Source organism: Anabas testudineus, chromosome 7, assembly GCF_900324465.2.
Source record: "Anabas testudineus chromosome 7, fAnaTes1.2, whole genome shotgun sequence".
NCBI classification, from domain to species: domain Eukaryota; kingdom Metazoa; phylum Chordata; class Actinopteri; order Anabantiformes; family Anabantidae; genus Anabas; species Anabas testudineus.
In genome coordinates this window covers 7,626,368-7,647,461 of record NC_046616.1, presented here as the reverse complement: position 1 = coordinate 7,647,461, position 21,094 = coordinate 7,626,368, and the positions used below count along the sequence as shown (strand labels likewise).

The following is a 21,094-nucleotide window of genomic DNA, read 5'->3' as shown; positions in this document are numbered from 1 at the left end:
TGGTTGTGAATTATGGGAGTGTTTCAGCAGTAGGGCAACAGTGATTTATTGGTGGAAGCGCTGTGCCAGTTAAAATCTGTTAAGGAGTAGGGGAGTGGGAGGATGAGAGCGGCATGCTAATGATGCTGCCACTGTTTCTTGCCATAGATGACTCACTCTCAAAATGGGGGAGCTAACATCCACTGTGTGGGTAGCAGCACATACGCACAAACACACACATGCATGTTTTGACACAGATGCAGATGAACAAAAATCAAAGTTGGAGAAGGTGGATTCAGTCGGACCAGTATATCTCTGATAAGCTTCCACAAAAAAAGACAAAAAAAGAATAAAATTCAGGTTCTGCTTCGGCTGCTGTGTTATTGATTGGTCAAAAAATTATAGCTTAACATCCAGCTAGTGTCTTCTCAATGACTATTTGAGAGAAACTCACAAAAAAGAGAATCTTCCTTTGTTTGCTGGTTTTCAAAGGTAAGACACACATGCCAGAGTTATGTAACAGACTTGGTAATTGGCTTATACAACTCATGTGGGACATAATTTCACCTGCTTTCTCTTTCTCACGACTCTCTTACTCGTTCTCTCTCTCTCTCTTTCACTCACACACACACACACACACCCCTTGAGATGACAGTTACCATCTGTAGAGTTATTATTACCTTTTACAGCAGCCTACACGTTGATTTCACAAAGTACTGACATGAAAACTTATTGACGAATAGCTGATGGCTTTTAATGGTGTGAAGCAGGAAAAAAAAAAAACTTTGCAAAAGCTATGAAGCACCAAATCCTGGTGTCTGTACCTCTTCTTAAAGAGCATGTTTTATAGCTATTACAGCCACTGTACAGTTGCTAACTGTGTGTTAAAGGAAACATGAATGGCAAGGAGTGAAACTGTGTCAGATTTCACCCCATAGTTACATACACCAGCAATTCTTGTGCAATCAGTTACTATAGTTAAGATTATTGTCAAGTGAATCTCTGACTCTTTCACTTTAATGGTAATTTATTTCTTGAACTTGGATTCTTCTACATGTTTTCTTTCAAATATTAAATCCAAACTATTTAAATCCTACTGCCCTTTGCAACAAACAGGACTTACAATAGCGTAAAATGCTATACGTGAACAAACATCTCTGTTGTATTTGCCAATGATGTGGGACACAGTACTTTTCGGCATGAAGGTAATGCTGCGGACACTCTGTATGTATGGAACATTTTCCACAAAATTGCTGTGTCAAACTACCGAAAACAAAATGTACTGAGTTCCCTTTTAGCTTTTATGGAAGGGCGGGGGTTTCCAGGACTCTAATCAGAGCATGCTTCATTTGGGAATTGACAAGACAAATAGGCTTTGGTTGTAACTTTATGGTTTTAGTGGTTGAAGGGGCACCATGAGTTGACTGTGGGACAATGAAGATGTTTGAACTTCTTCGGCAGATCAACAGATTTTGGTAAATCAATTGTGGCCTGTCAGCAGCAGATTTTGTTGAATGTATCCAAATGTAATATGTAAATTGTTAAACAGTGTCTGAAACCTTGTCTCCCTACAAGTTTGAGAATCAAAATTGGAAGAGGCAAACATTTATGTTACATTTACTATGTAAATGGTAAATGTCGAGAAAGCAAGAATTACCAGGTGTTTGCTCAACTATTACTGCCACTGTTGTGTGTACAGTGAGTGCAACACTACAGATGTCTTCCAGCAGAGAAAGTGTATGAAAGTGTACATCCCCATTTAAATGATTAACTTGAGCAGCAGGCTTTTCACCCCATCTCCAATGTTTTAAAAGGATTTGAAAATGGTCCAGCTGTTATGAAACATTACATTATGGTTTGATCTTTGTGATATTGTAGATCAGTAAGTTAAAGGGTTTAGACTGTCTTGTATTTTTTATGTCAGGAAAACTGAAAAATTTAAATATCCTCTAGTCCAAAGCCTAAAAATATTGTAACCACTCTGTGTAGATACTGACTTTCAGTATGAATTGCATCCAATATTACAATAATAGTGGTAGTAGGAGGCAGGTTTCCAAAGCTCATACTAGGACTTCTGACCCTGTTATTGATCAGCGCTATGAAGCCCTGTCACAACCATTTATGAAGTCCCTACCCAGTGAATACAGGGTCAAGACCCATGTTCTGTCTTGAGCTTCATATGTCCCTGTTGGAGCCATTAAAGAGATCTCGCTCTCTCGGTTCATCTCCTGCCCTTTGAGCACAAAGAAATAACCTTCAAAAACTAATTTATCCTCCTCTGAAAATCTACACTCATTTTCTTCAAACTTGCACAATGAAGCTGCTGCTGCCTGCTTTCCAATTCTCTCCCAGCTGATGTTATTTCGAATTTTGCTCTGAATGACTTTCTTTCTTTTGCAGCCGTTCCATTTTATTCAAATGACAGTGTCCCCAACTAAATCAGTTTTGCTTACTAATATTTCATCTTCACCCTTCTGTCTCCCATTGTCTCCCGCAGCAGTTGAACCGGTAAATTGAATCTAAGAGAATCTTTGTTGTTAATATTTGACAATGGTAATGCCATTTTCAGGTGTGAATACTCAAGTGAGGAAATAATCTTCCACTTCTGTACTTCTGAGGGGTTTTTTTTTGTCATTTTCTATTGGATTGAAATTCAGATGAGAGAAGGAAAAAAAAAAACACTCTTCAAAATAAAAAAGGGAAATGGAATCAAATACAAACCCAGCAAAAGTGCTACAATCCACAGAAATGCATTGCCTGTATTTTCTGTGGTGTTTTTCTCAGCAAGATAAGATATGTTTTTCACCACAGTTATCTTTGACTTGCTGGTCAGGACTTTATCCTCAACACAGATTTCAAAGAAATTTGGTCATTTTTTTCTCCTCCAGAATGCTGACACGGTTCGGTTGAACCCCCAGGGCCATGTTGATAGAAAATCGGCTTTGCATCACTCCCAATGCAGGAAATAGATGTTTAAGTAGACTAGTTTAGTTTCCTTTTTACAACGCCCACACAAGGGTGACTTGTCTAATTGGAAGACAAAAAAATCCACCACCAACTCTTTTCTTTCAAAGCCCTGCTTTTGTTTACTCTGTTAACAAAGCTCTAAACAAACTGCCTCCAAAAGCATGCAAATTAGTCTTTAATGATAAAAACAGTATTTAGGCGAGTTACCTCTTGAGAGCTCCCACTTCCTCTAACCCAGGTGTCAAATGTACATTATCACAGCCAAAGGGACCGTGTTTGTTAGACAAAGTGGCATTCCCGATGAGGCAATTCTTGGAGCAACATCTCGGGCAATATCACAAATATGACATGAAAGCATGAGAGAACAAGCCTATGTGTGTGTGCGCAAAAGAGACACACCCATGTGGCACCGGTGCGCTCATCACTTGGCAAAGTCTCTCTTCTGTGACTCTGGAAATAGAGTATAATTTAACTTGGGGCCATTTCATTGTTCCCTTTAAGCTTCTTACCTCTAAAATATTCATATTTCAGGCGAGGGAGGAAGAAATCTGTGACGGCAGCAGACAGAGGTGAGAAGTAGAAGAAAGAGGATAGCATGGAAGAGAGGTGGAGAGAAAGAGAAACTGACAGAGTGAGAAAAAAGAGCAATGAAATAAATGAAAGAGAGACTGGGAGGAGGGGAGGTAGGTGAGGCGATGCAGAGAACAGAAAGCAACACTTTAACTGATGTTCTCTTATAAACAACTTTCCTTCTGTCTTTATTTTTTTGCTTTGAAACACTTCGTGGCAGACATGTCCAAGAAAAGACAAAGCCATTTTTCCAGCACTGGCTGCAGTGGAGCAAAAAGAGCAGACAGGCTGTGCAGGAAAAGACACAATCATAATTATAATCTGGCTGTCACTGAAAGCAATTATTTACAGATATCCTGTCATACTGTACTTGCACTGTTAGCTGCCACCTGCCAAACAGAGATTTTTGTTGGATAGGTTAATTTAAAGGCAGTGTGATGTTTTACTTAGAAACTATACATAGCCAATACACCGGTTATAATAAATACAGCCAGCCCAGAAAAATCTGACATAAAATAAGGTAAAAAAATATTCAGCCCAAAAGATATTTCTGGGCACATATTATTTTTAGCTCAAATAAATATGCTGTATATCCATTGTGTTAGTACATAATTCTGTGGCTTCAGATTCCTCAACTTTTTGCACTTTATTGTGTTTTTGATTGTTGCAGATTGCAGTTTTTAAGAATTGTGTCTTTTCAGTTCAGTTTAGTACAGACTCCAGTAAAGTTCAAGACAAACCAGGAAGAGTTGTGTCAGTTTTTGGTGTTTGATAAAGTTTAAATCTAAGACATGTTTTTACGTTGTATTTAGCAATAAGCTTACTGAGTGTAGATGTGTAGGCCGGAAAAGCTAATTTATTTAAGATTCAAAAAACGTTATTAATCACAGAGGGAAATTTGTTTTGCCTCATTACATCTGCTCAAAAAGGAAAAAAACACAGTCAGAAAAGCAACTACACCAACACAATACAAAAATAACAAAAATAAAAAAAAAGACACAAAGAAAATCTAAAGATGGTTAAAGTAGCTCTATAATAGTCAGAATGCATATAAAATTAAATCTACAATGCATTAAATTGTGCCTAAAGTGAAGAGCTCTGAATACTCTATTTAATAAAATAAAATGTGCACACCTACTGAAATATAAATGAATAAAAAAGTGGAAGTAAAAATATAAAATATATGTACTTTGTCAACAAGATAGATGAAGTCCTCTGTTTTCCTTATGGCACTCAGGCGGCAAATGTTAATTGAATGGAGCCTTACCCTATGTGATTCAGCTGGAAAACATTACGTAACACTCCCAAAGGCAAATGAGAGCTGACACAATTCAAAGCAGGCTATACATAGAGCATTACATTGGTGAGTCACCACATCTTCTCAAAGGTAAATAAAAAATAAACTTCTAAAAAATGCCCAAGAAATACAGTAGATGAGGCCTTCTGGGTATTCATTACGGAAACTTGGCATATCAGCTCTGCCTGGCTTCTGTCCTCTAGTTGCTGGTGTTGTACAAATCTGTTACCAACATAATCTTTCTCACCACAAAATACAGCACGAGATGAGAAGAGATGTTTCACTGGAGTTATTTTCTAAAAGAAAACGAGGGATAAGGAAAGGCATCACTTGAGGTTATGACAAGAACTCTAATCTCACATCCACATCAACGAAAGATAAATGCACACTGCTGAGCACATATCGGCCGTTGCTTGTAAATAAGAGAATGGGTGAAGTTAACAAGGTGGAGAGTAGATGGTCCATAAGCAGACAGAGAGATGGAATCATTCAGTGCAGAGATGTATGAAGAAAGGAGCAGCGAGCAGCGGTGTATGTGGGCTGTACAGTAGCCAGGCAGGCTGGGCTGCTGCTCCTGCTGTTGCTGTTGTAAAAAGGAAAAACTGAAAGCTGAATTGATATGCTAATTTGATTGAGAAGGTGTGGGTGGATATGGAGAAGGTTTTAAGCAATGAGCGGGACAGAAAGAGAGAATGATGAGAAAAGAGAGAGAAAGAAAGGGAGAGTGGGAGTGAGAGACGTGACGGAGAGAGGGCAAAGAATACAGAGAAACAAATGGCTAGGAGTAGGACGAGAGGCAAGCTCAGCGTGGCTCTCCAGGGTTGGAAAGTTCACAGTCAGTCACTTAACAGTTGTCAGTCAACAGACAGTTTGCCTGCATTTTCTCTAACAAATAATTCTGGGTTGCACCTTTGTGTACAACCTGTGCAACTGCTTTTTATTTATTTATTTCTATTGATGTTGCTGATCCTGAGGATTGACATTGAGGCTGATGGAGCCATATTTCAATGGATCAATATCATCTAAAATAAAGCTGATCTAATGCTGATCCTCATGCTCTTCTGCCATCGTTTACTTGTCGGGGTCTTAACTTGTCTTACTCCTGGAGTGCTCCCCCTATTCTTGGTTGATCACAGACGCGCACAGTACGGCTGAGCAAACAGGAGGTTATGTTTTAGTTGAGTCTACCACAGTGTTCATTAACCATACAGAATGTGCAACAGAATCTGCCAGTAATGGAGACAGAATGAGCAATTTATCGAACAAAATAAACTTAATGTCTTCACTTTAAAATCTAATTAGTAAAGTCCTCTTTTCATTCCCAAGCTGGTATAAAATCTTACTGTAAATGAGCTGAAAACAAGAATGAAAATTTGTTGACTATCTGTGGACTCCCCCTCTCAATCAGTCACCTGAATCAACTATTCAGGTGAAGTATCAGTAAACATTAAAGGACTCAGTTGTTAGCATGCCAAACGTGTAAAATCTCAACTCATCAATAGTGTGGAAAGAAGTGAAAGATGAGTATTTGACTGCTGACAGTCTATCCATCCCATCAAACTGTCACTTTAAGAAGAAGAAAGCAGTATGTTGAGATTTTGTTTTGCCAAAGCCCTAGGTGGCTTCACCAGAGTTTGGAAGGTGTTCCTGTTCAGTGATAAGTGATGTCGGGTTGGTCACAGATTTTGATGGATGGTTAGTGTATTATCTGTTTTTATAGTTTCTCCTCTCTTCTCATTGGTTCTCAGAAACAGCCAGGACCAGATGGTACACTCTGGACAGTGGTCATCCAGGAAAGGAGGCTTCATGTTGGGGTTCACAATGGCTGGTGTTTCCTTGACAAGCCCCAAGTGGTGGTGCTGGAGCCCTTTGCCTCAGGGGTCAGAGGACGAGCAGACAGTTCGTCCAGGCAGAGCACCCTGATCAAGGACAGGTGAGCGGAGGAAAACACATATACTTTAAAGAGTGAAGCTGTAACTGTGGGCCACAGCACATGAAGAAAAATTTTGTTGTCAGACAAATTTCACAGATGTGACAAAAATATTTTGGTGACAGCTTATTTTTATGTTTTTCATCATCTTCTCTAGGCGCTGGTCATTTTGAGTGAGCCAAGTGATTTTAAAGTGCATCCAGTAGAGTCAGCAAAACTGTATTTCTGAAATATTCTCTTATAAATTTCCTGCGAATTACCTGGGAGATGTCTGAAAATTGCAGACTTGTATGTTATTTTTTGCTTGTGTCCGTTTTCTTCATGTCTTTCTACCTTCTTACAACCACAGTATAAACAATCTTTCATATTTTGCCCTCTTTATTACCTGTAGTGGGTTAATAGGAGTATTGTGAAAAAACTGGAAATTCACTCCAGTGTTGCTGAATAAGGCAGCGCTATTATGCAGCCTCATGGTTGGTTGTTTGATTGTTAGAGTTGTCCTTTGGTATTGACTAGAGTAAACTAGACTTAGTTTAAAAATGACTCAATGCAGCCCTTCCTTTACTTATGGATTTACTCAGGTGTAGATTTAACCACACATGCAGACCTGCATGTGGGTGACAAAGGGTAATACATCTGATTCTTTACAAGGCATTACTAAATGTTTGATGAAAATCACGTGAATCATTATAATATAGCTACTGTCACTGAATAATAATTTAATCAAATGGACACAAAAACATATCTGCAACTGCATGTGTTAGCAGACTAACAACATTTTTATCTTGTAGGAACAAATATATCATGCTTTTATTTGGTTTGTGGCTTTGTATGTTGTCCATTGACCTTGCTCAAAGACCAGATGCTATATACCTGATAAGGCCTCCAATGTTCTAACCCAGTCCCAGCCTCATAATTTACACCCTGTCCCATACCAATACACGCTCATAAAACAGCCTTGCAATACATTCCAGTGAGTGCTAGTACCTCATAACCAATCAAGGAGATATGGCTCATGCTGCTTCTGCCCCTGTTTTACTGAGACACCATGATACTCAATAGTAAACTTGTCAACATGGATCTGCTAATGTAAGGTCAGGAGCATGTGCCTTAGATCAGCAGTAAAACCATTTATGATTGGATGGTTTTAGCATGTCAGACGCTAATGTAGTAAGTCGTAGAAGAACCTTAACTAGAAACTCGAAAGGAATGACCAAAACCAAAAGGTGTTTATGGTTTAATTGCTTCCAAAACAATTATACAATAATAAAATAAAAAAATATTTTACTGATGTCCTGAAGCGAAACAAGAAAACACAAAATGACAAGGCAAAAGTTATTATCCCCAATTTGACTTTTTTGCTTTTACCTAAGGGAATCCAATGAACATGGCTAGAGGTAATGGAACACTTGTTTGAGAGGGGCTACTCTTGAATTCTTGGTAAGAAGTAATTTCACCAACTCACAAAGAAGGAGCTGGTTAAAGGGGAATGCTAAACTGTCACAATGTCTAACGTCTAGCTATAAATGCAAGATTTAAAACACTTTGCAGAGGTAAATAGTCAGAGATGAGCCAAGATGGGGATGAGTTGCAGAAGTCTGTCCTTTGGTGAAATGACACTAAATTTGAGCAGTTTGAGAACATGGATGCTGCAGAGGAGAAGAGAGAGAGGCCTTCAGCCCTCTCCACAGTTAAGCATGGTGGTGGGAGCATGATGCTGTGGTGTTTAGTTGCTTCATGCACAGGGAACTTGTTAGGTCCATGGGATCATGAAGAAAGAAGATTATGTTTACATTTTGAAGGATAATGGAAAGTGGTCCTTTCAGAATCTATATCTTATTCCAATTGAGAATCTGTGGCGGGAGCATAGAGTTAATGTCCATGCTCGATAACCACACAGTTTGTATAAGCATGAACAATTTGGCATGGAAGAATGCTGAGTTCCCTTAAAAGACGTCCCAAATAGGAACTATATGTATACATACAGTATATACAGTATTCCTAAATGTAAAGAGATATAGTTTATTCTCTGATAGATTGGAGCATGGCTGTAGACCTATTGTGTCATTTCTTACGGGTCCCGGTCCTGATTCCTCCACTCTAGCACCATCCCACAGTAACAATCTAGCTCAAAATTGCTCTGCAAGCTGGGCAGGTTATAAAAACAGTTGTTCTCTGTAAGCACAGCGTTAGCAGCTCACCTGAGAAGGTGGGCGGGACAACATACTCAGTGAGTGTAGCAGGCCAAAAGAGATGGCCAGTTATACTTCACCAACTCTTGACATCAACAGGTATAGCATTTTGAAAGAACTCTCCAAAATAAAGCGTATGAATGCTGAAACCTGCTCACAAACCATTCACTATTAACTGGCATGCAAATATGTACATCTCAAGCTTTGGGGCTCTGGGCCTGTGAGTAATATAGGCACTCAACTTAACAAGATATATATGTGACATCAGACCATGAGAAGCATAATATGACCCCGTTAATTACTGTCTGGGTGAATCAGCGAGCACTGAGCAGAACAATTTTGGGTCTATTTCAGTAACATTGTGCAGATGCATCATCCCTCTGACTTGAACATTTTGTCACTGCATGATGAGGAAATAGTGTTAATCCTGTCACAACAGATACACACTAACGCTTTTCTCCAATGCAAAATCTACAACACTAATATCATAAGAAATAATTCTGGTATATCTGTGACAGTACAATACAGTGTTAAAATAATTCAAAAAAGAAAAAATAGAGATTTTGTGGTTCTATGGCTACTGTAAAATAATCAGCCTTTTTAAAAAGCTGTTATTCCAAGTTTTCATATTATAAAATCATAATTTTAATATGTTTCTCTGCTCTAAATTTAACTTGCCTTAATGATGTCCACCATAAGGAGTGTGAAGGCATGTGTTTGTGCTGACAGTACTGTCTGCAGGTACCTAATTTCTTGAAATCATAATGGTGTGTGCTCATATACTGTCAGTGGCATCAGTGGCGGTAGTCACTGCATACACAGAAGGGGTTTTTATGTTTTTCTTCCATACCTTCCTGTCAGTGAAACAGAATTTGTTTAAGTTATGGCCCTCAATATGACTAGGTGGGATATTTTGTTCGGTGTAATGAAATGATTATGCATGGGATTTTAAAATAAAGTTATCAGACCATTTATGAAATAAATATATACTCTAAAACTCAACAGATCACACATTAACCCCCCCACTATTTATCTTAATCAAAATGTATTGTTTGCTATTTCACATGAGAGCCTAGCTGATGTGTGATGATATGAAATATTATATTGCTGTCTTACTTGCACGAAGAAGCACAAACATGCAAATGCATAATGAACACAGTCACACTAACCAACAATCTGTGCTCAATCGCTGTATTATGTGAATAACAATAGCTATCATTATAATCTAAATAATTGCAAAATAACATTATATTTTGCACTATTCTGTTTTCTTACAAGAATAAAGTTCATGTATAAAAACAGTTTACTATGGTAACAGCAGTGTAGGCAATAATTATGATGTTTGCCTTTGTTTGGATGCTGCCATTGAAAGCTGCCAATTTGTCTTGCTTGTGTTATACCCAGTGCTTGTAGACAGCATAGAAAATGAGAGAAATAAAATTTGAAGCTTGCCTGTTCCATTCTCCAGAGAGTCCAAAAAGTGAAAAAAGAAAAGGCGCTTGGCCCCACCTCGTGACACGCCAGCACGCCACAGTATGCTCCCACCTATGGTGTATGCAAACTGTGAATGACGAATACCAAGAGTGCTGTTCCACTGCTCACACGGGAGGCCATTGCTTGCCAGGAAACATTTAGCAAGCAAGTGCAAATTCTCCAACACAAAAATTAATTTCCCTTTTAATAAAAATAAAATCATGTTAAGTGACATAAGTAGACCCTCAGCGTTTTAGTGAGGCACTGTCGTTTTCCCTAATCATATCTTTAAAGCATGTAAGTCGCGCAAATAACAGACACAGACATCTTTCACACATTTATGGCTTCATTATGTGTGTGTATATCTCACTGTCTCCTCAGCACTGCAACGTCATCCCTTCCTCAGATGTTGTCGCTTCGCAGCAGCCTGGAACTCAAGCTGACCAATCACGAGGCTTTGGCAGTTGTCTTCCAGCTGGAATATGTCTTCTCTGCTCCAATTGGGCGTGAGACAATGGTAAGATTTACGTGCAACCTAACACAAGACTAACTTGAAAAATCACATCACTTACTCTGAAGTTTTAAAACTCAAATGTCCTTCACAATAATAGATGTAGAAAGACACACACACACACACACGGCTGTCCTCTCTTCATCCCACCTTTGTTCTCTCACTCCATCCATCTCTTGCCATTGCCTCCCAGAGGAAATTACTGAAACCATTCTTGGCCACAGGTCCTCTGTAAACAAACAAGGCTGAAGGAAGTATGGATATAAGAACAGAAATGTGAGATTGAAGTAAGGAACCAGAGGAGAACAGGTCCAATCATAATGTTTTGACCTGAGCTGGGAACTTGCTCATCTTCCCTGTCTATCCACATATTTGGTCATGTTGAGGTATTGCTTACATTTGGGGTTTTTCACAGATAACCTCAAACTTCTTTGGTGAAATTTCACAGAGAGCTGCGGTTTCAGTGAATAATTAAATTCCTTTTGAGAAAATGCACTTAATATGTTTTTAGATAGTTTCATCTTGGAGCTTTTCTAAACCTGTGTCTAAGTGCAAATTGTAACCTCCTGAAGCCAAGCTGTGACTTGCGATATTTGCTTTAAAAATGAGATAAACTTGGCATCAGGCTTCAAAATTTTGCCTGAACAATAGTTGACATTTTAAACTCTACAGTCTATGGGCATCACTCAGTACTGCTGAAATGCAGCTTGAATAGACACAGGAATTTAAAGATGCAACATGTAAGAGTGGAAATGGAATATCATATTCATAACATTGTTGTCATCGCTGTCTAAAGACCTTCTTTACCTAAGAATGAACCTTTTACATCTACACATGGAGTGGATCCTTGTTTATAGAGGACACAGTGTTATTCTTGAAATTCTACAGTAGCCCAGGATGGACAAAGGAAACACTGACTCTTGAGAGGAAATTTCACATTTTCAAATTGAAGTTACAGCACGAATGTGGTTGAAACTACAGAGCCTCTGGGGAAATATAAAGAATAATCCATTTTATTTAAACTAAATATGTCATGCTTCTGAGATGTGTTGTACAGCAGCCAAATCTTTGTAAAATAATTAAATCTATGGTTTAAATTAGTAAATAGCATAGTAATACATGATCATGAAGCAGGCTTTCTGAGCAATTTCTTACTTCTTCCTCTACTCAAAAAGCTTTGAAGCTCAAAGGATTTATTTAAATTTCTCTTTTTTAGACATATCAACACCGAGCTAAAGTCTGTGTCTATAAAATTATCAGAATTTTGACATAATCTCTGATAACATATGAGTTTGGGGCTGCCTGACATTTGAAGTTGATCAACCCATTATGCTAATTTGTTAATGCATTAGACAGATGCAATAGAATAATTTGATCATTTATTTGGTCTCTCTGGTGTATTTGAGTAAGTTTTTGTGATGATGGAAATGGTATTTGGGAGGGACGTCAGAAGGTTTTCAAACCATGCTACTGTGTGTTTTTAAAATGAAATTCTTTAGCATAGAAAGCTGTAGCTTCATGTTGTCATTTAGCTGAATCCTAATTTGAAGTCCTGCCATGTCTTACCTCTGTCTATATGAATTACACAGACCAGTAGCTGGTCTGCAGACCAACACAGTCCACACATCCCCAGGGAAGTAATTTCCAGATTCAAGCTGCACTACTTAACAACCGCTCATGGCATGGAAAACCACAGAAAGACCGTGGTAATTATGTGTGTGGGTGAGCCTGCAACACTTAATGCATGCCAAGGCTGGGCTCTCATTGTGTTACTGCGCGTTGTCCTTTATACAAACAGGGGTCATCAGATCACCAATTAAAAGCAGCAGAAAAACAACCAGCCACTCAGTTATCAGAGTGCCACTGTGCATTTGCATTTACGTATTAATTCACTCATTTATATCTTTGCAACCACTTGACAGCCAATCACTCTGTTGTAAATGGACAGTTTCTCCCTGTTTTTACCATAGATGACTGATTATTCCACAGACTTGTTGACACATAATGGAAATTGTTTAGAGAAAAAACTGAAGAGATTGTTTAAGAGATTGAAACTGTAGTGATGAGTAGCTCACCATCTTTGCTGCATGCAGTTTACCCATGTAACTCTGCTTTACTGCTTAATCTTTTATGAGGGAAAAGTCAACAACTATAATTTTCACAATTGAGGAGCTCTTTGCCTGTTACCTGGAAGTTGCAGTAAACAGTACTTATGATTCAATCAAATAGTATTAAATAGTTATGCTATCAATCTCTTCCATCCCACATTTCTTGTCTACCTCCCTATTGGCTATAGATGAAATATCAGCCCCTGTGATCTTTCCTCTTTTGTCACCACTGGAACAATATTTCCAGTTGTAAACAGTGTCAACATGTAATGGGCAGATTGCTACAAGGTTATATGCACTATTCCCAACTTTGTGATCTTTCCTATAACAGCTACCAGCCCAGTAGATGTACAGTAATAGGAATATGGATCATATCAGATGTCTGCTGAAACTGTACCAAGAACGGTGTGATAAGACAGTTTACTGTACATGTGTCAGCTGTCAGAGATGTGATGCTCTAAATGTGTTTTAGCTGTGTTGAGCTAAGGTGTGCCTTCAGGGTAGCCAGCTGTATGCTGTCAATAGCACTTGACACCACTTGACACCACTTGAGAACTCCAAATGTGAATATTCTTGTCTGTTTGCCACCACGATTGCCTCTAAGACTTTTCAGGCCCTTGTGGAAAGTTCCTGGTTCTTAAACCTGCAAAAATCAATCAAATTGCTTTTTAAAGGATTTTAAAGTCACTCAACTTGGCGCAATTGAATTATATTCTTGGAAATGCACTCTATGTAATCATGTCAGAAAAATGTCGATACTTAAAACATGACTATTGACCAAAGTATCTCTATACTTGCACCTTATTTTATACTGCTGGATTGTTATGTGGAATTATGGTATTTAAGATAAGATAAGACTTTATTGACTCCAGGATGGAGAAACTGTGTTGCCGCAACAAACAAAATAGACCAGATAAGAATGCGGAGAGAAGACGCTACAGGACAGTACAAATAAGTAAAGCTACTCCATAAATCAGAATTACAAAGACATAAACAAGGAGTAGTGCAGAGTAAACAATAGAAGAAATAAACTAAATTGAAATTCGAGAGCTACATACAGCATGATGCCCCGTGTACATAAACTTGAATTAATATATGTTGTGAAGAAGTCACCAACATATCAACATGGCAACTCTGAAGACAAACGATATCCTCTTTGACTTTTACATTAAGTATGCAATTGGCAGACACTTTTATCCAAAGCAACGTAAATGTTACACACACCAGGAGCAGTTTGGGTTCAGTGTCTCACCTATGGATACTGAAAGTCAAAGAGATTGTGATTTGTCTCCTTGTGCCCTTCAGTCTGCATTTTATGCTGCACCTGTTTAAATCTAGTTTTATTTCACTAGTTTTCTAGTTTTCACATCTTCACATCTTGGTTATTAATGCTGTTATTAGACACACACTGAGTTAATTCATGAGTTTCTTGATTTTTTCCATGTTTATAGTGATCATAATGGTGCAAATTTGTAATTCTACAGAAGTTGTGGCTGTAAAAAGTCTGTTTTTTTTACAGTGTAGATGGTTTGAGAGATACGTGAACAAAACCATGTTCTAGTGGAAAAACCTTTCCTTAACAGAGGTAGAGGTGTCAGATACAATCTGTCTCCCATTTTCTATGTTGTCCTATCATCCATCTCCAGCAAGATTAAAACCACTTCTTACACTCGCCAGGGAGACCACACCTAACAACCCCATTTTGGGGGTTTGAGGGGTTTTAGGAGTGGTGACTGTTACATCCTATGGCTTCTCTCCACTCACACTTTCTATTGTCCCCCTAACAAGTCTATTAAAATCAGATGAGAAACAAAACCTCTCTGGAGGACACATTTATGATCTCTATCCAGTCTTACTCTGACTGAATAACCTACTGGAATGGACAGTGAAATGATTTGATCTAAGTCCATCTGTCATGACTTAATTTCCAGAATCAATTAATGTTATTCATTTTAAACATTTTAACTGATAGCCAAAACGTCTAATATACATTTGTATGTGTATATATACAGTATATATATAAAGCTGCACAGTATATAGTATTCTGAAACAAGTAATGTTTTACTTCAGTAGCAAACGCTCCATGATTGAATTTGACAATAAGCTGATTTTGCAGTGTGTGCAGTAAAAAAAAATGTTGAGTGTTTTGATTTTTTGACTGGCTGTATGTGGCCATTAAAGCTGAACATATTAGAGAATATCTGAAAGTTATGTAGGATTGGATACAGGATAACAGAATAGTATAGAGTTGTATGAAATGTCAGAGCGACATACAGCTATTGAGTGAGTGACACCTGGAGATCATCACCAGTTCCCATGTTGTTCTGCCGCTGATTGTATACATTGCCACTAGATGGTGCTGTGTAGTGCAACTTGAGGGAGCACTCTCTCTGCCTAGATGGGGATACAGTCTGTCTCACTGTTGTTTTTCTCTCTGATTAAATAGAATTATATCTTTTGATGTATTCTGAGGAGACTGAGGTGGGTGAAAAGAGTTTTTTTTTTTTTGTCAAAATCCCTTCTTTCTCAAAATATTACCACAGCAATACAGAGGCACCCACTTCTCGGAGACTGCTCGTCTCATCCTCGTTGTGCTGAAAAGCCAGACTCCCTCTCAATTTAAGACAAAGAGCAAGAATGGCCTCCTTTTACAAAATTGCCTTGCCCTCATTGCCTTTGGTTATGGAGAAAGAAAATCATGCAGTGTCGTCATTTGTCCTCTTTTTTTGTATTTTTGATTTTAGTTATGATTGGTTTGCTATGTCTTCTCTCTCTGTGTCGCATCCTGTCTCTCTCTCCGAGCCTTTGAGCACACTTCTTTCATGCTCCTCAGCAGCAGTCAGAAGGATGGAGATAACAATTTAAATGAAGGAGGCCGGGGAGAGCAGAGGAACTGGTAATTTGTCTGATAGACTGTTCTCAGAGGGTGTCTGGGGTTGACGAACTTCACATAATCAACTTTTCTTGCAGTCAAATACACTATGTCTGCTTTATGTCTATCGTTGTGTTATTCTTGTTTTTTGTGTGTTTTGCTCTTCCTCTTTTTTATTCTTTCTCTTTCCCTTCCTCGTCAAGGGCTCCATTGTATTACCCACCATTCCTCTCTTATGTGCTTATGTCTTGATGAGCTGCACACAGGATAAGTCTAAGTCCATTCCAGCCACATTATTCCACATCACTCTGTTGCCTGTTGAAGAAGAAACTTTTATAAGAACCTGCAGAAAAAAAAGAATGCATGGTGAAAGTATTTTTGAGCGTTGCAATTAGTTGCTCTACCCACTGCTGTGCTAAGTAATTATGACAAAATATAGTATTAAGATGATGGTAGTTTTAATTCCCTCTATCTCCCACCATATTATTACTGTAATTACCTATTTATGTACTAAATTGATTCGTAGTACGGGACATGACATTAATTTGGCACGTTATCCCGATATATTCTTACATGTAGTTAATTATTTTTACACGTGGTTTATTTTTCAAACATTTAAGGAATCTTACTCTGAGGTTTCTACCTCCACCTTAAAACTGAGGATGAACTATTTACTGTAGTACACTTTTACACAGTACCTAAATGCAGTTGCAATACAAACTCTCTAAACTAAGCAATCCACTTTCTGAGATATAAAGATCAGGTCATTCTTAATGATGAAGATCATCATTAAGAGGGACTCCTGGAACCTCTGTGACTGATTACCAAGAATAAGTGAAGTACCTTTCTGAAGGTCTGCTATAAGATGTTAATGCAGCACTACGAACAATCCCGCCAGCCAGCTGATATTTACTACGTCAACAGTGATCCTTGAGATGATTGGCTGATAAAATAAAAAGGATGAGCACCAGCCATAAGGAGCAGTATCCTCCATGGAGAAGAAGGTGGAGAATAAACTGTAAACTGTTTTTTTTTCCACTGAGCCATCCAAAGTGAACTGTCAGTGGCAGGGTAACAACATGAGAGCAGACCCACCAAGGCTTGAGACTGAGCAATACTGGAAAAACATGTGGGGGAATGAGGCATCAGATAACAACAGTACTCAACGGCTAGTGAATCTGAGCGCAGACCAGGCTTCAATAACCATCACAGTGTCTCAGTGACAGCTAGACAAGGGTCTAAAGCAAGTAGCCTACTAAATTGCTTCTTGAAAATTATATGACTTATTTGCAGGTGATGTACTAAGAAAATTTGTGTGATTGACAAAAGGTCCCAACAAATGTAAATTCGGACATACAGGAAGAAGTATTTTTTAATGGAAACATCATTCCTATAAGTTTTAAGAAACCAGGAACTGCATAAAGGTCTCATTTGTCCTCTGTGTGCAGAAAGCAGAGTTGGCAGATCATATCAGGGGCATAATGTGCACCTGTATGTACATCCTCTCTTACGCTGAGTGAATTATACACATGGTTCACAGGCTCAGTAGAGTGTTGTCGGTTTTCATGTCCTGCAAAACAGCTAGCTGATTAAAATAGAATTAGTTGTGTGGGGCATTGTGTGTCTATGGCTCAAAAGTGTGTTTGTCAGAGTGAAGAAGTCTCACATTTTGCTATGGATGCACCAAATGTTGGGGCATGATGATGTGCTGTAGCTCCCCACCCATAATGCTGTAGCTTGTAGCTCACCCAACACCTCCAAAACTGAATCAAGCCATATGTTTGTATTGTCATTCTAGATATATTAGCACATCACATTGCATGTGTATATGCATTTTCTCTATCCTGTATTTTTTGCCAACTTGAACAAAAACATCTCACTTTGCATATTTACAAAGACAAAGGTGCTAAAGCCACAAGCCTCAAATTTGCATGAGTTCATGGCTGCACGATTAGTGCTTCTGTATTTTGCCATCACATTTTGGCTAAGTGACACCACCTTCACAGCATTTATTTATTTAGGGAGAACTATTGCCTAGGCAATGAATTAAAGGAATTATCTTCCTGGTTATGGTCTCACATTTACTCTGAGCTCCTCCTCATATTGGTGTGTTTGTGCATGGTGCATGTTTATGGTTGAACAAATCTGAACCATGTTTCCACCATGTTATTGCAATCATGACTAATTTGTTGCTGAATCATGTGTGTTATGTTTGTTGGTTCTATCTGCTCCAAGGAGAAATATCTAGTGGTTCTTAAGTGTAAGTGTGATTTTTTTTTTTTTTTTTTTTTTTCCATTGGCTAACAGACCTTATAATTGCTTTAAATAATTATAACAGTGCACAACAGAGTACTCATACAGGACAGAAGAGCAGTGATATTAATAAAATATTTTGACCTTTTTAATTGTACCTCCTTAACTTCCTTGATATACTCAACTATTTGAGAAGTGAAAAATGGTATCCATCGTAGCCCTTCATGCACTCTGTTATCCACTCAGAAGTGTAAGAGGACGCCTTCCACACTACATGATTTACTCACTTGAGAATACTTGGGTCATTGACAACTGACACAAGGCAGCGGCGACTCGCCTAATTGTGGCCTGTCAGCACCAATTTAGCCCTGCTGTAACTTCATCCGAGACATCTCTGCTCTACTCCTGCTTGCCAATCCCCATCTCTCCACAGCCACCATAGCTTGGTACTGCTCATCAATTGAACCATGTAATACAGTAGCAAATGGCTTAATGCAAGGTGATGGGTCTTATTGTTGTCTGCCTTCTGCTGACAAGCACTAGCTCATCACAGATGCTGAAAAAGGATGGTGGTCCGAGGGAAATCAAGGCAGGAGGTGCTGATAGCCCACATGGCTTTGTCCTTTTCTCAGGAAACAATTTGTTGGGAGGTGTGACAGCTGCAGTCATCCAAAACACTGACAGAGGGAATGAGCAACTACTTGCAGGTCACAGCCTCAGAAGGATGGAAGCAAAACAGATAGATGGATAGGCAGAGGAGAAAGGAGGGACACATAGAGAATAGATACTTGGTTTCATGCTCTGTCTAACTGCTGTTATGCTTCTGAGCGTCTGTCAGACACGAATCACATCCTTGAAACAGTAATTGGTGACTCTCTAGAGCTGCTACACGACAACAAACTTGTTTGCTGAAAAAGGATGTTGACTGTTTTGATACATGTCATGTACTGAAATAGGTTCTCCGTTTGAGCAAATGGACCAGTACACATCCAGTAATGAATGTGTCTCCCACATCATATTTTTGTGTTGTGTCACCTTTGACCCTTACTGGGCTTAGTGAGTGGCACAGTCAATTACCGAGCGTCTGAGTAAGTGTTACCATTAATGCATGACCTTTAAATATATTCACTGATTTGCCCTTTACTGAGCTCTCATCTGGATATGCTGAATTCAAATTGGACAACAAGCCCATTTCTCATATCCTATATAGAGCAACATTACAACTCAAAGAAAAGCTTCAACAAAGAAAGTGAGAAATGTTGGTTCTCCCCTGTAAAACACACAAGGAAACATTCATGAAAGTTTATTTTTAAGGGAAAGGGATCTCAAGCACTTGATGGCTAGAGATAAATAGAAAGAGAGTTCTTCCAAGATATTCCAAGATAAAATGGCAGCAGCAATGTTCTAAACATAAAACCACCAGCAACTGTAATAATCCACTTATATTATTTAGCATTAGTTAAAATTCTTAAATAGGCATGTGATTTGTATTGAACAAGCTTTATATTATTTAAGATGTAGCTAACATCATTCTTTAAATTATCTGTTTATTCTTTGCCTGATAACGGATGTCACCAATAGTGGATAGAATGTAAACATTATGTGGTGCAGAAAGCAGCCGGCAACATGGCCAGAGGGGCTAGCGGCTGGGTTTATTAAAGGTGTTTGAGTACAGCTTCTCCCCTGTGCCATAGAGAGTGTTGTTTGGATTTTAATTGGCTCACCGTCATGCACATGCCATATAGATTGTTGTGTGTTTTTCCTGTGACTTCCCTTAAGTGGCTGTTCCTGTGTGGCTCTGTGCATTTTGTTCGTCTGTGTGTGCATTTGCACCGTTACTGTTGTCTCCTGCAGGCTTTAATGATCTTGGCTGAATGAGAAGCATCTTGTGAAGCGCTCCCCAATCACATGCTCATTAAAATGCTGTCTTTGCAATGACACCATCCCCTGAACTTATGAACTTTCCTTTGGTCATAGTTTCCTCAACTACTATGTTATGTGACATGTGAATAAAGAATCCTCTCACTGGTGGGGACCTCATTCTCAAAGAAACCAGCTATATTGTTGTTTTGTTCTGATCTGAAATGTCATACAAATGTTAATTAAATGTTAATCAAACATCTTAAGCACAGTGCTTTCATCAGGATTTGGAAGTGATATATTTAGCTGATTTGTGGCCTATTTCAGAGGTCATTTCTCCCTGGAGGCCCCTTTCCTTTTCTCACAATGAGAAGAGAAGTTGAGGATAAGGCAAGTAAGGCTACATGCCGCAGAGACAATATTTCGCCTGCCTAATTAAAATGAATGTCAGCTCTCCCCCCACTGAGAAGTGCATCAATCTCCCCCTACGATAGGCCCAGAGTGAGTCTTACCCTGTCAGTGCCTGCCAGCGGTGCCATCCTTCTCCAGACAGATGCATCACCCTGGCAGCTAGAGAGGCAGCGGTGATGATGTTTGCACATGTAATGGTTGCCATGTGGGTGCCAACCTCAGACTCAGCCCCTGCTTTCAATATAGAGGTGCTCAGCCCAGACTTGAATGATTTTCATTTAGAACAGCAGTTGCATAAAGTGGTCAGTGTCGCTTTGGAGCCATCTGAGGCCCAGGGTGCTGTGGAAAATTCTGTTTTCCACTGTTCTACAAAAAGTAGCATATTGCAACTAGTGCAGCTAGAAAGATCCACCTTTTAAAGTGGAGATAGAGAGAGGGAGGGAGCGAGAGCCAGGAAGGGAGAGAGAGGGAGGGAGAGAGGGAGGGAGAGAGAGGGAGGGACGGAGGAAGAAAGGGGGAGAAAGTGAGAGGAAGGGAATTTGTCATAAAATATAAGTCAATAGTATCAGCATCTCTTTTGGGATGAGGTCTGGGCTCTGACTTGACTACTCTAAAAGGTGTATTTTGTTTTTCTGAAGCCGTTCTGTTGTGTGTTTTGGGTCAATGTCCTG

At 39.0% G+C, this 21,094-nt stretch overlaps 1 protein-coding gene across 1 annotated transcript in view; it reads left to right on the top strand.

The window, feature by feature from the left end:
• Positions 1 to 21,094, top strand: part of nphp4 (nephronophthisis 4) — a 128,394-nt gene that overhangs the window by 35,281 nt on the left and 72,019 nt on the right. Inside the window, exons 7-8 of the mRNA XM_026366908.1 lie at positions 6,562 to 6,746; positions 10,790 to 10,925. Of these exons, the coding sequence (XP_026222693.1) occupies positions 6,562 to 6,746; positions 10,790 to 10,925 (321 nt within the window). The remainder of the gene's footprint in view (positions 1 to 6,561; positions 6,747 to 10,789; positions 10,926 to 21,094) is intronic.